At 40.0% G+C, this 14,524-nt stretch overlaps 2 protein-coding genes across 5 annotated transcripts in view; both read left to right on the forward strand.

The window, feature by feature from the left end:
* Window positions 1-1,226: 1,226 nt before the first annotated feature.
* hhatla (hedgehog acyltransferase like, a) lies at window positions 1,227-11,026 on the forward strand. 4 transcript variants are annotated; one of them, XM_007552551.2, is made up of 13 exons: window positions 1,227-1,453; window positions 2,261-2,388; window positions 4,594-4,661; window positions 4,752-4,865; window positions 5,384-5,404; window positions 5,647-5,841; window positions 6,427-6,636; window positions 7,261-7,432; window positions 8,292-8,436; window positions 8,529-8,564; window positions 8,662-8,863; window positions 9,534-9,675; window positions 9,858-11,026. In XM_007552551.2, the coding sequence occupies exons 2-13, from the start codon at window positions 2,283-2,285 to the stop codon at window positions 9,998-10,000; spliced, it is 1,554 nt and encodes a 517-aa protein (XP_007552613.1). In that variant the 5' UTR covers window positions 1,227-1,453; window positions 2,261-2,282; the 3' UTR covers window positions 10,001-11,026. The 4 variants fall into 4 exon arrangements, with proteins under 4 accessions (XP_007552613.1, XP_007552610.1, XP_016527262.1 ...); XM_007552548.2 differs by having other exon boundaries at window positions 1,228-1,449; XM_016671776.1 differs by having other exon boundaries at window positions 1,228-1,449; window positions 5,384-5,395.
* A 1,441-nt stretch (window positions 11,027-12,467) lies between these two features.
* Window positions 12,468-14,524, forward strand: part of LOC103138383 (kelch-like protein 40a) — a 27,896-nt gene continuing 25,839 nt past the window's right edge. Inside the window, exon 1 of the mRNA XM_007552553.2 lies at window positions 12,468-13,976. Coding sequence (XP_007552615.1) covers window positions 12,852-13,976 — 1,125 coding nt within the window. The 5' untranslated portion in view covers window positions 12,468-12,851. The remainder of the gene's footprint in view (window positions 13,977-14,524) is intronic.

Genomic DNA, 14,524 nt, shown 5'->3' on the forward strand with positions numbered 1-14,524 from the left:
TCATTAAACAGGCTTGTCAATAACATGAGACACATATGGGCAAGAGGTCTACTTCTAAGTTTGACAAATATTTGAATAACTAAAATTTCACCTGGACTAATCATTGCAGAGTTCCTGTTTTTCTTTTTTATATATAATTATTTTTCACGTGGTGGTAACAACCATTATCAAGGATTTGTGATGATAAAAACATGCAGTAGGTTTTACTGCTGGATTTGAAGTCAACATTAACAAGGCCACCCCTAGTTTTTTATTTTATTTTATTTTATTGTCTTTTATTTTATTTAGGAATGCTTTAGAGCATTGCCTTGCTGAATAACACAAGTGTACAATTGCTTAAGGTCAACAACTGGTGGCCGGGGGTATTTTTTTAGCTGGATATATTTGGCACAACTTTCTATTTCACAATTAAAGACTTATTATTTATAGAAAATTTCCCCCAAAAAACAAATGAATCAAAATTTATTTTCAAATGTAAATTTGTTTTCAGATTTTTCTTTCATACATAACAAATGTATTTAAATTAATTTGTTATGAATTAGGATCAATAACAAACGGATCTAAATTAGAAAACAGGTTTTTATATTTAGTTATTCATATCTGATTAATTGTTTTAATGATCTGAATCATTTAATAGTAACAAATCTTTAACACCTCTTTAAGTGCAGTATTGTGTGTAGAAATTAAAAATATCCTTTTGAGTCACAAAATTTCATAAATGCGGCACCTTTGGACTTTCTGAGGTGTATGCAAACACATCATAGGCGTGCCACCCACTGTTATAGATCACATCATTTCTGTATTTAACATCAGCTGTTAAATACAGAAAACGCTGACTAGAAATCATTTTTACACCTTTGTTTTGGCGCCCCCTCGAACAGCGCCCAAATCCCGCGCCACTGTATGACTAAAGTGAGTAAAAGAAAGCGGCTAATGAGGCAAGTAAAACAAAACAAAAAAGACCACGTTTGCTTCGCAAGACACAGGCTTTATATGTTTCATTGATTTATTTCCTTTGTTTTGCTCAAATATCCAATCGCGTCTAATTCATCACCTTTTGCTTAGCGATTCGTTTTTGATTAGAGCTGCTGTTACTGCAGTGGATGTAATACACCACCCTGTTCATTTCTCCCACCACAGAGTGTTTCGCTCTATGGTGCTGATGGGCTCGTTGTGGACCACCCCTCACTGCGGTGCTATAGTGAAGCATAAATATATCCCCCTCCTCCTCCTTCTTCTTTCCCTCCTCCTCTTCTTCCTCCTCCTCCTCCTCCTACTCTGGTTGAGCCCGCAACATCCTGACCGGCCTTGGCTGGTGATCGCAGGGAGCGCCAAGCCCGCACAGGGACGGATGAATTAGTGAACCTGCAGTGGCCGCCATTCGCTTCTCATTTCTTCTCTTTATTGGAGAGTCGTGAAGCAACACTGATTGTGCAAAGCGGACACAAGGTTGGTAAGAATTATTATTAGTATTATTATTATTTGTATTTATTGTTATTTGTTACAAGGAATTGAATTGAGATCCCAAATAACCCCAGTCTGTTGGTGCATGCGTCTTTATTTGTCGAGCAGTGAAACAAAAACAAAAACAAACAAAAAGAAAGAAAGGAAGAAAGAAAAACCCTTCATCTGTATGCAGAGCACTTTGTTGGGGTCCTGCACAGCCATGGTTACATGTTGGCACGGGCACGTCGGAGTTTTTAGCCCAACTCCTTTTAGAGTAGAGTGCGCTTCATGAACTTGATGAACGCGCAGGCAGGGCACAAGTGGCGCTATCCTCCTCTGGGAAAAAAAAAAAAGTAGCCTTCCTCAGTTTTCTAACTCCCGATGCGCCATTCTTGGTTATTCCAGTCAGAGCTAATTATTCTGTGAAGTGAGTCCCCATGCAGCGGGGCTCAGATCACATAGCACTGCAGCTGCCCTGCTGCACAGCAGAGCGACTGAGAGCTAAAATAGGAAGGAGAGGTAGGGTTGCGCAGCTGACGATGCTGATTCCAAGGAGCCAGACCTCTTTCAGTCCCATTTAAGTCTACAGTCTCTCGATCGTAAAGGGTGATTAGTAAAGTGGCACTTGGTATTTTTGTATTTCAATTCAGCTTCCGTGGGTTGAAAAATAAATTAATATCTCTTCCATTGGTTGTCAATGGAGTCAGTTCCTCTCCCAAATCCTTTGAGAACGTTCTCTCTTTAGAAATAATATGTTTTGGTTCAATTTCTGTTACCATAGTGGGTTATTGTAACTACTTCTCAACACTTTTAGGCCTCCAGCGCACAGATTCGCCATGGGGATCAAGGCTGCTCTCCCCAGATATGAGCTGTATCTCTACTCTGCTGTGCTCGCAGGGGCTCTGATATGGGCTGGCAGTTGGATATTTGAAGCCTCCAGTGGTGAGTGCGTAACCCCTCTGGGGGGAATTGAAAAACACTCAAACACACACACACACACACACACACACACACACGCACGCACGCACGCACGCACGCACGCACGCACACACACACAAAAAAAAAAAACACACGAATGTTAGAGGGCTGTTGTACACCCATAAAGGCATCTCCCTAATTAGACTGTTCAGTGTTTTGTCAAGTTATAACAAATTCAAGGGATTATACTGGGATTTTTTTGTGTGTGTGTGTGTGTGTGTGTGTGTGTGTGTGTGTGTGTGTGATAGATTGACACAAGATTCTGAGCTTGACTTAAGTCTGGACTTTGACTTGGCCATTAAATCACTTGCTTTGATCTAAGCTATTCTAATATAGCCATTCATGTATAAAGGGGTGATATTATATATTTTCTATGCACATGGTACCATTTTGTACCACAACTAAGTAACTATGTCACATTCAGTTGTTGTTATAATAATGCTGCATATATCAAACATGACTTAAAATAAATTTCCCTTAGCAATTTAACACCTTTGAATTGGATCGCTGTCTCTTTAAGAAGCTCCTACTCATAATTGTGATGACTTCAGGAATCATCACAATTACTCACTAACAATATTTTTACCAGTGTTGCACCAGTGGCTTTGTTTCTGCTGTCGTTTTTTTCTTGCTACTCTGCCAGATTTTTTTTTAGGGTTTTTTTTGTTTGTTTTTGACTGGTAGTTGTCCTATCAACAAATGGATCTTTGCAGCTCCTCCAGAGTTACCATGGTTTTCTGGGCTGCTGCTCTGGTTATTTCTCTCCTTGTCCTGCTATGTTTCTTTGCCGTTTTGCCTATACTCTAACAGTGATTCAAGAGATCTCCAAAGCTCAGGATGTTACACCCTAACGTCGGCACATCTACGGATCGTTTAATAACCAAGGGAATATGTTAAGATAATTTAGTTACAATTGATTTTTTTTAAAGGGTATCAGCAAAAGAAAGCTGAATACAGATGCACGCCCCATTTTTTTTTAGATTACTTGTAAAAAATAATATCACTTCCACTCCATGTCATAGTTATGTACTAGCTTGTGTTCTTCTTTCTCAAAATATTTCCAGTAAATTACATTAAAGTTTCTTGTTGCAAGGTGACAGAATGTGGAACAGCTTAATGGATGTAAATACCTTTTTTTTAAGGCTCTGTATATACATGTGGGTAATTTTCAAGAAAGTGGCCCAGCAAGCTTGATCTCTGGTGAAAAATGTTGTTTAAATAAATTCAGCTGAAAAGTGGGATTTCTTTTAAAATCAAATTGTTTTCAAAAACTGGGTCTTCGTCTATTACTTTTCCCAATTTAATCCAAAAGTAGACCAAAGTTCACACAATAGATTGAAATGAGGCCATTTTACCCAAAGGAACTGCTGCTGCATGCTCTTATTACTGTGATGACAATTTAGAGACGGTCATCCCTTTTTTTATAAACAGGGATAACCGAGGATTTTTCAATGTTTAATGTGAAAATAATCCGGCTCTTGCATGCTAGAAGTCCCCTTACGCCCCCGGATCTGAATGGACTGAGTGTAATCTGGTGGCTGGTACTGTTTGTCACCGTCTGTGTTGTCAGATGAGTTCAGGCACCTTCCCGCTGCCAGTCATCTTCCCCTACTTTTTTTTTTTGCTTCACGTTTTACCGCCTGCCTCGTCTCTACGGTCCATGTCTGCATGCTGCAGCAGCTCTGTATACTGGCAATAAAAGTCTGGCTCTGCTCCCAGAAGTAAGAGGCTTTTCCCCTCGACCTGTCCTCACATCATTCAGTCTTTTTTTTTTTTTCACAGTCATTAGGGTAATCGGGCAAAAGCTACACCAGGGCCAGCCAGTCAGAAACTAAATGTTACAAGTGCTCTTTCTCTTTTTAATTTTGCTTTATTTATGTACATGTTGCTTTTTTTTTATTTTTTTCAGGCCTCATAGAAGACTTATCTCCTCCAACAAGATTATTGCACGATTATAGATTCCCACCTCAAAAATAGAAAGCTCAGCACCGAGTGGGTTATGTAACATTTGATATCATCTAATGGACCGAATGGGTTCTCACATTACTAAATTCACACTGAAGATAATCCAGTAATCAGACCAACGCTCATAGGACGTCTGAGTACCGGCAGGATCATTTTTGCGAAATTACTCGACTCATGTTTCTGCTTGTCTGCCCCTTCATTCAGATAATGTAAATAGAAAGGCCTTTAAGGAAAGTGTGAAGCCAGGATGGCATTATTTTGGCAGGAAAATGGTGAGTTCTCCTTTCACAGCAAGCACAGATATGAGTGGGTGTTGCAGCAGCTACCAAGGCAAATTTTTTTCCTTCTTCTTCGCCTCACAGGATGTTGCAGACTTCGAGTGGATGATGTGGTTCTCTACATTCCGCAATCATATCCTTTTTGCGCTCACCGGTCACGTGATCTTTGCCAAGATATTTACCCTGCTCGCTCCAAAGGTGTGTGGGAGTGTGTTGCAGAGCAGAGGCAATGCTGTTAAGGCGGCACTTTGGTTTGTCTGCACGCCTTTTGTTGTTTGTATGCGGAGTGTATAGAATGTCTGTGTTGCATATGATCTGTCTTGCGAACGATTTGATTGGGTTTGTGTTGCTGTACGTAGCAAGTGTTAGGTCAGACGCTTTGAGGGAGTGAATATTTATACAATCACTTGTCATTCTTTTGTACTTTTCCTCTCTCGAAAGAGCCAAATATTGTTGAGCGTGATTTATTTGCAAAAGCAATAAACAAGTGTAAGACATCCAAAGGGTTGCATACTTATGAACGTTGTTGAAAGGTGCTGCACATATAACCTAAGATTCAATATTTTATTGTGGTGATGCAGGAGCGTGAACTGCACCTTGCACTCTTGAGATGTTTGCTTGCCTGGTTTTGCTTGCCACTGTTATGTTTGAGATACTTAAAACAAATGATCATGTTTTAAAGATATCTTTTGTCTTGTTACATGCTTACTATGAAGATTGGTATTGATGGATGTAAGGTAACTTTAATAAACCCGTGAATGTTATAAGCCTTGTCATGTCTTTTTTTAATTGCTTGTAGGACAGTAGATTTCCTTTTCCTCGCCTCTATCATAATCCCCTTGAAACTGTTTTTAAAAAAAATTTTTTTACTAACATCGCTACGTGTAGTGTGGCATTTAATTAGGAGTGAAGATAAATTGCTCTGAAGCCAAACATCCCTTTAATGCTGGCCTGATTTTTGTTTTCCCCCACCCTGCAGCACAGACCCTTGGTCTTTGCCGCGTACGGAGGGCTAGCCGTTCTGGTCACCATGGGCTGGACCTTCATGGCTCTGGTTGTGTCCCACTGCATCATACTGTACAGCGTCGCCCTGGTCAAGAAGAAGTGGATGTGCTTTGCTGCAGGTCTGAGCACACTGGCCTCCATCAAGCTGGAGCCGTATAACTCCTGGCAGGTGAGTGGGCAGTTTCCTCTTTGGCTTCCCAAACACAGATGACTGACCATAACAGTTTTGCAGAAGAAGGATCAATATACCATTTGTTTACATAATGCCAAACACATTTACTTTGCAGATAGCAACTGGGGAAGATTTCAACCTCTTCTTTTCTACATACTTTGCTTCCAAGGAGCTGGACTTGCTTGTAAAACTTTTAGTGGTCTTCAAATGGTAAATGGCCTGTACTTGTATTGTCCATAGGACCCCAACAAGCTTCACTCTACAGTCAGTGATTCACACACACATTCACACACTGATGGTGGTGTAGCAAGCAACAACAGCTGTCCTTTAAGAACAGTAATTTAGGTTCTTCTGAGGTGATTTTACTAAGGCTTGTTTAAGAAAAATACAACAAAGTCTGGCACCTTGTTTGCAGTATGTGAGGAAATAAGTGGTGGTTTCCAGTTTTTGTGCAGAACTTCAATTGTGTTCTGTCAACATGTTCATCAAATACCAATAAAACGAGACAATACACTAACATCTCTGCACCCAATATAAAGTTTCTGTGCCTGAAGCTCAGGAATGGCTGACTCCCCCCTGTAGGAGGCCTTGGTGACCGGATCATTTGACCTGCAAGACATCCTGTTCTATGGAGGCTGTGGCTTCAGCATCATGCGCTGCATGAGCTTTGGCTTGGAGAACTGTGACAGGAAGGAGGGCAACTACACCTTCTCCGACCTCCTGAAATACAACTTCTACCTCCCGTTCTTCTTCTTTGGACCTATTATGACTTTTGACCGTTTTCATGCCCAGGTAAGGTCGCTCATACACCATGTGTGGATCCATTGCAGGTATTTAGCTACTGCAGTCTTTATAGGTATTCTTACTTATCAAGTCCAGAGGACTCCAAAGCACTTCACACTACATTCAGTCATTGACACAATCACACTTGTCCAAATGGTTAGATATTTGTTTCAGTTTCTAGCATTATACACTGTAAAAAGAAAGAAAAAAAAAGTGTGTACTTTATGGTAAATTACCGCCAGCTGTGTTTACCAGAATTATATATGGCCATAGAGGATATTACAGTATAATATTTTGGCAACCGTCACTTTTAACAGTTCAGAACTTACAGAAAATTACTAATTAGAGAAAAAAAACGGGCAGAACTGTATGATACATTACAGCATTTTTCTATGGATTTTACAATTTCTAAGAATTTTAAAGATACATTTCTGTGTTTTCTACAGGTCCTAAATAAAAATTACTTTAAATTAATGTTTCTTGAGTTATGATAATTCAATGCATTTTCTTTGGCAATATAATGTTTTAGGTTTTATGATCATGTAACTGTTGGTATTTATAATTTCTATCAAAGAATTGTTTTGATTGTTTTTCTTACAGTATTGTCTACATGTTTGCATTGCTGCTCCACAGGCTAACAACACTCAGCTAACACGCAAGGAGAGGGAGATGTGGAACATCACCACCAAGGCCTTGTTACACCTGGGAGTTATTCTGGTGATGGACGTCTTCTTCCACTACTTGTACATCCTGACTATACCCAGCGACATGAAGTTGGTCAACAAGCTGTCTGACTGGTGTCTGGGTGAGGAACTGAAAGTTTACTACCACACAAATCTTTTGTACAAATCCTTGCTTGATCTAGTTCTCATTTCAAGAGCAGTAATAGCATCACGGTTTGGCTGCGCTCTACAGAGCCTCTTATATTTCATCCTGTTACAAACACAAACTTCAAGGTATTTATCTATCTATCCAATGCGTGCGCCAAGCAAACTTCAGGCTACTTCTGGATCAGCAGTGACACATTGGAAAGATCCTAAGTCACCGACTGAGACACAGACCGATTGAACTTCCTCCTCCATTGAAAGTGATTGCACCAGGAAGTCCAGCATTCATACCTTGGGTCAAACACACACATAGCCATATCCACTTATCCACTAACCAAATGCCAATGCTGAATATTCACCACAGGCCCATTCAAATGTGCCGTACTCTTTCCCTTTTCAGATGATGGATTGCTTTCCAGGCTGTCCAAGGATTGGGAAATTGTTGTTTTTATATCCCAAGCCTGCTTTAAGCTTCTCCCTAACTTTCTTCCTGAACTGTTTGCTGGTGCTTTGGTCTTCATGAAGCTGTTTGTTAGTGAGCTTAGATTAGAGTTACATATAACTGGATTCTGTTTTAGATTACTTATGAATCCAATTGGTTCTACTGGTTTTTATTTAGAGGTATCAGAGTAAATACAGATAGATACAAACATGCAATTTTTAAAACTTGCTTGTTAAAGCCACATATTAAAGTTTGAGGTTGTAATGTGGCGCTTTGTGAAATGTTCAAGGCATGAGAAAACTTTATTTTGGCAAAAGTTGAGTTCAACACCTTAAAAACTGCATATTACAGAAACGCAATGTTTTGACAGATTGTTCAATCTGGTATGTTTGTAGCGGGACTGGCTTATTCCAACTTGGTGTATGACTGGATAAAAGCAGCTGTAATGTTTGGTGTTATCAACACTGTGGCTACACTGGACCACCTGGACCCGCCTCAGCCTCCCAAGTGTATCACCATGCTCTACGTCTTTGCTGAGACGTACGTGCCACTTCCTCCTTAATTACTTATTGAGAAATCAGGTGACTGTTTAGCTGTTGCACAAAACAAAACTCTTTCTCTTTTTTTTAAAGGCACTTTGACAGAGGCATCAACGACTGGTTGTGCAAGTGAGTTTTGGAATTTAACTTTCACACACTTGACTATTTGGTAATACAATATGATTTCCATTTGAGACGGTATAAAACCTGAGTTGAAATTTTGCAGGTATGTCTATGACTATATTGGTGAGAATCATGACAAGATCTTTAAAGAACTTCTTGCAACAGTCTGCACTTTTGCCATCACCACCTTGTGGTTGGGTCCGTGTGAGCTGGTTTACATCTGGTCATTTTTCAACTGCTTCGGCCTCAACTTTGAGCTGTGGGTGGCAAAGTTCTTCTCCATCCCACCCTTTTCTATCATGGAGGTGAGAAGTGATAACCCCCCCCCGACCCCCCTCTTTTTATATATTAAATATATTGTTTGAACATAGTTTTGTCCATTAATATAAGTAAAACTTCTGGAAAGTGCAACGAGTGACTTTTATTAGAAATATTTTTTTACATATTTGTTGAAACTGTTATAATGTCGTGACAGTATGGTACAAGACAGATGGTCTGTAAAGAAATCAAGGTCCTCTGCCTTTTCCCAGTGCTAACTAGAAACAACCAATCAGAGCCAGAAGGCGGGTCTTAGTGCTGTCAATCACCCTCCCGCTCAGCAGAGCCTGTTGTGAATGCTAGGTTAGTTAGAATGGCCATCTATGATGGTGGATAAACAGTTTTCCTGTAACGGTAAGTTATTTCTCTGCCATTAGCACTTTTAGCAGCAGGTACATGTGATTAATTAACAGCTCTTGGCTCTGATTGGTTGTTTTTGACTGGGAGGAGTGAGATAGTAGCTCAGGGAGAAAGTGGAGGAGATTGATTTTGCACATATTTTCTGTCTCATATACTGGTGACAGTTTCAATAGATAGACATATTTTCAAGAAAATTTACATATGTGCAGCTTCAAAATGCAGTAGCTCTTTATTTATCTGACCATGTCAGATTTGAGGAAGTCATTTCTGTCACTTGTGTTTGTTTTCGGTACGTAGGGAGCTATGGGCGAAGCCATGTCTCGTAGGATCAGGGGTGTCTTCAACGCTGCCAACTTCTGGGCTATTGTCCTCTACAATGTTCTTTCCCTGAACAGTTTGGAGTTTGCCAAACTGGTGGGCAGAAGAATTATTTTCAAAGGTGGGTCTAACACACTGGTAACACACTGGTGTGCAAAAAGCCTTAAATATCTCTGGTCAAAAAGAGAAAGGCGCAGTGCCTTGGTTTTTAGCTTTACCTTGATGCTACGGTTCTGTGAAACTGTACTTTAGTGTAATTCTCACTCATCCCTCTTACGTTTTTCTAAAACTTTCATCCCTCAGGTTTCCCTCTGTCCACCCTGTCCGTGCTACTTGTAACCTACTGTGGTGTGCAGCTGGTGAAGGAAAGGGAGCGCCAGCAGGCCCTGCTGGAGGATCCAGACCCAGTGAAGCCAGTGGATGATGGCAAAGAGAAAGCTGAATAATCAACCGTAAAACCACTGTATTTTTATTCTTCTTTTTTTTTTTACCTCTATGGCAGGCCCCTGACAAGGTTTCATCGTTAGCCTCGCCAACTGTAACAGAACTAGACTGTGACAGCCGGTTGGCACCTTTATTGTTCACGAGGGCGGAAGCTTTTGCTTGTCAAAAGTGAGTCAGTATTTTTGGACATAAAGTACCCTGAAGTGCACTTGCAACAGATAATCGTAAACATACTTTGGCACAAACAAAAGAATGACATGTTTTGTATTTGTATTTTATCTGAACAAATGTTTATTATGCAGATCGCAAGCCTTACAAGGAAAACAATTAATAAGAGGATAGGTAAAGTTTTTTTTTCTTTTAAAGAGCAGCTACTTTGCTCTGTTTGGACACTACCGTTTTATTATTCTCAGATTTGAACATTCTTGCCTTTCATCACCTGCGGTATATTTTATTTTATTCAAATGTTTTTTTTTTCCTTTAGATGCTTCAGAGCCTACTGTCACAACCCTAAAGGGAATGAAACTTGAAAGAAACTTGCAATAAGAAACAGAAACAAAGGGTGCTGTGAAGGTCTTCCACAAAGCTTTCAGATGATTGTAATGTATTTGTACTAGTTACAGTAGAGGACAGACTTTTGTTTTTAATAGTTGAGATGTACTGGATGTCCTAGGATGCTGAATGTATCAAAGTCTTTGAACCACGTGCAGAAGATGATTGCCTTTTTCCACTTCACAGGGTTTTTTTTTCTTTTTTTGACAGGAAATTACTGATAAATATTGGTGTATCTTTCCTCCAACCATCTCACACACTTCATGCGCACACTTTGCTCTGCTAGACAACAGAACAAACAAAGAGTCTGGGTCAGTCTTTCAGTGCCTGTCAACAAAACCTGCAGCTTGTCTTCAATGTGGAAGGCAACGAGGGAAACTTTATAAAGACTGTAAGATGTTTTGTCATTCGGTGTTTTCATGCGAATGGCTGTTTATTTAACCGTTTGTCCTGAAATAAAGATTTATTTCATCCTGTTCCAAGGTAAATTTGTTATAAGAACCTAAAGTGCCTTATTGTTTGTCTGAATGAATACTTTGAAGATTTGCCATTCACTATGTAAAGGAGCTTTGGGGCATATTAGCCATTAAAATTTTTAAAGACACGATCCAGCAGCACATTATTTTTCACTTACATATGAATAATGACAATATAACTATGTCAAGCAGCTTTTGACAGATTTTGATACTGGACCTGAAGACTTTAAGCTCCATTTCAGGCTCAGTTCTCCTCTGCATATTTCGTGGATCTTCCTGAAATACATGCAGTGCTCTCACATACAGTCCAGCCAATTAAAAACATGCAAACGTCCAAAGAAACGTGCATCCATAAAATATGTGAAAATGTTTTATTCATATTATTCAACTGTATTCGGCATTGACGGGTCACAGCTTTCAGAAATGAAACATGTATGGAGAAACATGGGGATGATTCTGGGTTGAGAATCCAGAATCATTGTTGTTGAATACAACAGTGATTAGCCCGTGTTGTTAACTAGTCGGGCTATTTGTTGATTGTGCTGATGTTTTGCAGTTGACTTCCATATAATTTGACAAATATTAGTGTGTTGAGTCTAAAGATAAAGTCAGAATCTAAAACAACCTGTATTTAAATCATGTAAGGTAAGTAAATGTTTATATTACAAATTGAGTGAAAACAGTTTAAAAATGGAATTTAAATTTAGACCATTTCTACTGATTAGATTTATGTTTTTTCATGTTACATTATATATTACTGTTTCCTAACACACACTACCTGTTTATTGTTCAGCTTCGCAAAAGGAAAATGTAAATTTACAAATACAATGATTTTTTTGTAATAGAAAAAGTTAAATTATTAAATTTCTGATAAACATCATTTTTACAATAGTTTCTTTTCTCCAATTTTTCTCTTAAGTCTCCAATGGTTCTAATAGTTACAGGTATTTTCAGGTTGCTTCAATAAAAAGCAGGTATTTTATTATGTAAAAAAAAAAAAAACATGGCAATGTTCTCCTATATTTAAAATGTGCTAAAAAAAACTTTTGATCCGCCTTCAACGTCAGTTTTTTTAGTGTGTCATTTTAACCACTAGATGTCAGTGTTTTCTAGCAATATTTGACTTTTCCACGACTGACAGTAACTGACCACTACCAGATAAATAAGTAATTTTCGAGTCCCGATGCAATGACCACGTAGTGTCACCGTATTCTTGGGAGACCTGACTGCTGGTAGTCTTAAAAAAATCATGCAAAGATTCAATTAAGTCCTGAAACAGAATTAATATTATTATTCGTTTGCAAATTATTATATCTTTTATTCTTTTTTCACATTCTAAAGCTTTAATGTTAACACATTTAATAATTTACGCATGATGAAGCTGCAATACAGGATTTCTTTTATTAAGTAGATTCTACTTTTTTAAAATTTAATACTAACTTGAGTCATGGATGTGGTAAATACATATTAAGAGCAAAGTATATGTCACTTCCTCTGCTTGTAATTCAGAATGTCCACAATGTGATACATTAAAAATAGGAAAGTGTGTTACAGTATCAAGATCAGAACAGCTGCCGGGTGAGTTGATTGCTGGATTTAACCGCTGCCATCATTCCTCTGTGCGCTGTCTCTGCGAGTGTGCCCCATCTTTGCTTTGTGGGGACCCAGTCTATAAATACCACGGATCTACGCACTCAGTGACAGTCAAAGACAGCTGAAGCCATAATCTTACCCACACTTTGAGGCTATTTGTAGCAGTCGGAGCAGGCCAGTGAGCACCGGCAGTCCCGCTTTGTCATAGCAGGAACAAAACCCCACCAACAAAATGGCGGCATTGACGATAGACCCGATGCGGCAGCCTCGGATGTACCAACAGACCCTGCTCCAGGATGGACTGTGTGATCTTTTGGACAATGACAAGTTTGTGGACTGTGTCCTGAAAATCCAGGACAAGGAGTTCCCCTGCCACCGTCTGGTTTTGGCGGCTAGCAGCCCCTTCTTCAAGGCCATGTTCCTGTCTGAGCTGGAGGAGAGTAAGAAAAGGGAGATAGTCCTTAAAGATGTGGACCCCAGTGTCATGGAGATGATCCTGCGCTACCTATACACATCTGACATTAATCTGACAGAGCAGAATGTGCAGGATATCTTTATGGTTGCTAACATGTACCAGATCCCCTCCATCTTCTCTGTTTGTCTGACCTACCTTCAGGACAAGATGGTGCTGGGAAACTGCCTTGCCATCTTCAAACTAGGGCTTCTTCTGGATTGTCCAAGACTCACTCTTGGTGCCAGGGAGTTCATCTGTGAACGTTACCAGGTTGTTATGAGGGACCAGGACTTTTTCCAGCTCAGCCCCAGTGAGTTAGCCATCATCCTCTCTTCAGACGCCCTAAACGTTGAACGGGAGGAGCAGGTTTTTGAATCCCTGATGGAGTGGATCAAACACGACGAGACAATGCGGCTAAAGGAACTCCCCGAGCTGTTACACTGCGTCCGATTCAGGCTTATTCCCATAGACTACTTCAAAGAAAAAGTTGAGAGTCACCAGTACATCCGATTCAACCAAGAAATCAAGAAGGAGCTGGATCTCGTCACAGAGGCCCACCAAGGTCGCCTCCCCAAGCCGAAGAGGCTTGGCAGCGATGGTGCAAAGGGAGGAGAGGGGAGCGATGAGGAGAAGGAGGATGACGAGGAGGCATACCTGCCAGGAGTCTTGAACAACAACCCTCGCTTTGGGATGTTTGAGATGGACCTTGTACTTATGATCAACAACACTGGCACTGTGGCCTATGACCCGGTGGGAAACGAGTGTTTTGTCGTGTCAGAATCTACAGAGATTCCCAAAAACCACTCTAGCCTGGTGACAAAGCAGAACCAGGTATTTGTGGTTGGAGGACTTCTCTATAATGAGGAGGACAAGGACGAACCATTCATGTCTTACTTCCTACAGGTAAAGGGAGAATCTGTCTCTCAAAGCTTAGAAACTAGTTTGGTTTCATTTTGTTTTGCTTTCTGTTAAAGAGCTGGAAGTTTTCTTTTTTGCTGTAGATCTGGATTGCTATTCATTATCGTGTACAAAGCTCGAAAATATGAGTACAAAGTAATCAAGGTTTTCCAAAGAAGATGAAGTAAAAGCAACCAACTTAGTCATCAATGCATAACACATTTGACTCCCAAGTAGAAAGTAGTAATATCAAAGTCTCCAGTTTAAATGTTATTTCATAAGGTGAATATTTTTAGGGTGATTTCTTCACTGAAGAAGACAAAGTGAAGAGAAATGCTATCTGGGATAAGCGGTGGCTGCATTAAATGTATCAGCAGTGAATGGAAGAAGCCGAAAATCTTATCTCCTACGTGAGAGGTTCCCAAACTGTGGGGCGCACGGGGGGGGAGGGGGCGCGGGAAGCCGTCTGGATGAAGAAAAAAAAAAACATGAACACTGTATGCGCTGGGTTTTTAAGCCTTAGAATGCCCAACACTCTGTTATTCCTATGTCAA

This window comes from Poecilia formosa, unplaced genomic scaffold, assembly GCF_000485575.1.
Source record: "Poecilia formosa unplaced genomic scaffold, Poecilia_formosa-5.1.2 Scaffold49, whole genome shotgun sequence".
NCBI classification, from domain to species: Eukaryota; Metazoa; Chordata; class Actinopteri; order Cyprinodontiformes; family Poeciliidae; genus Poecilia; species Poecilia formosa.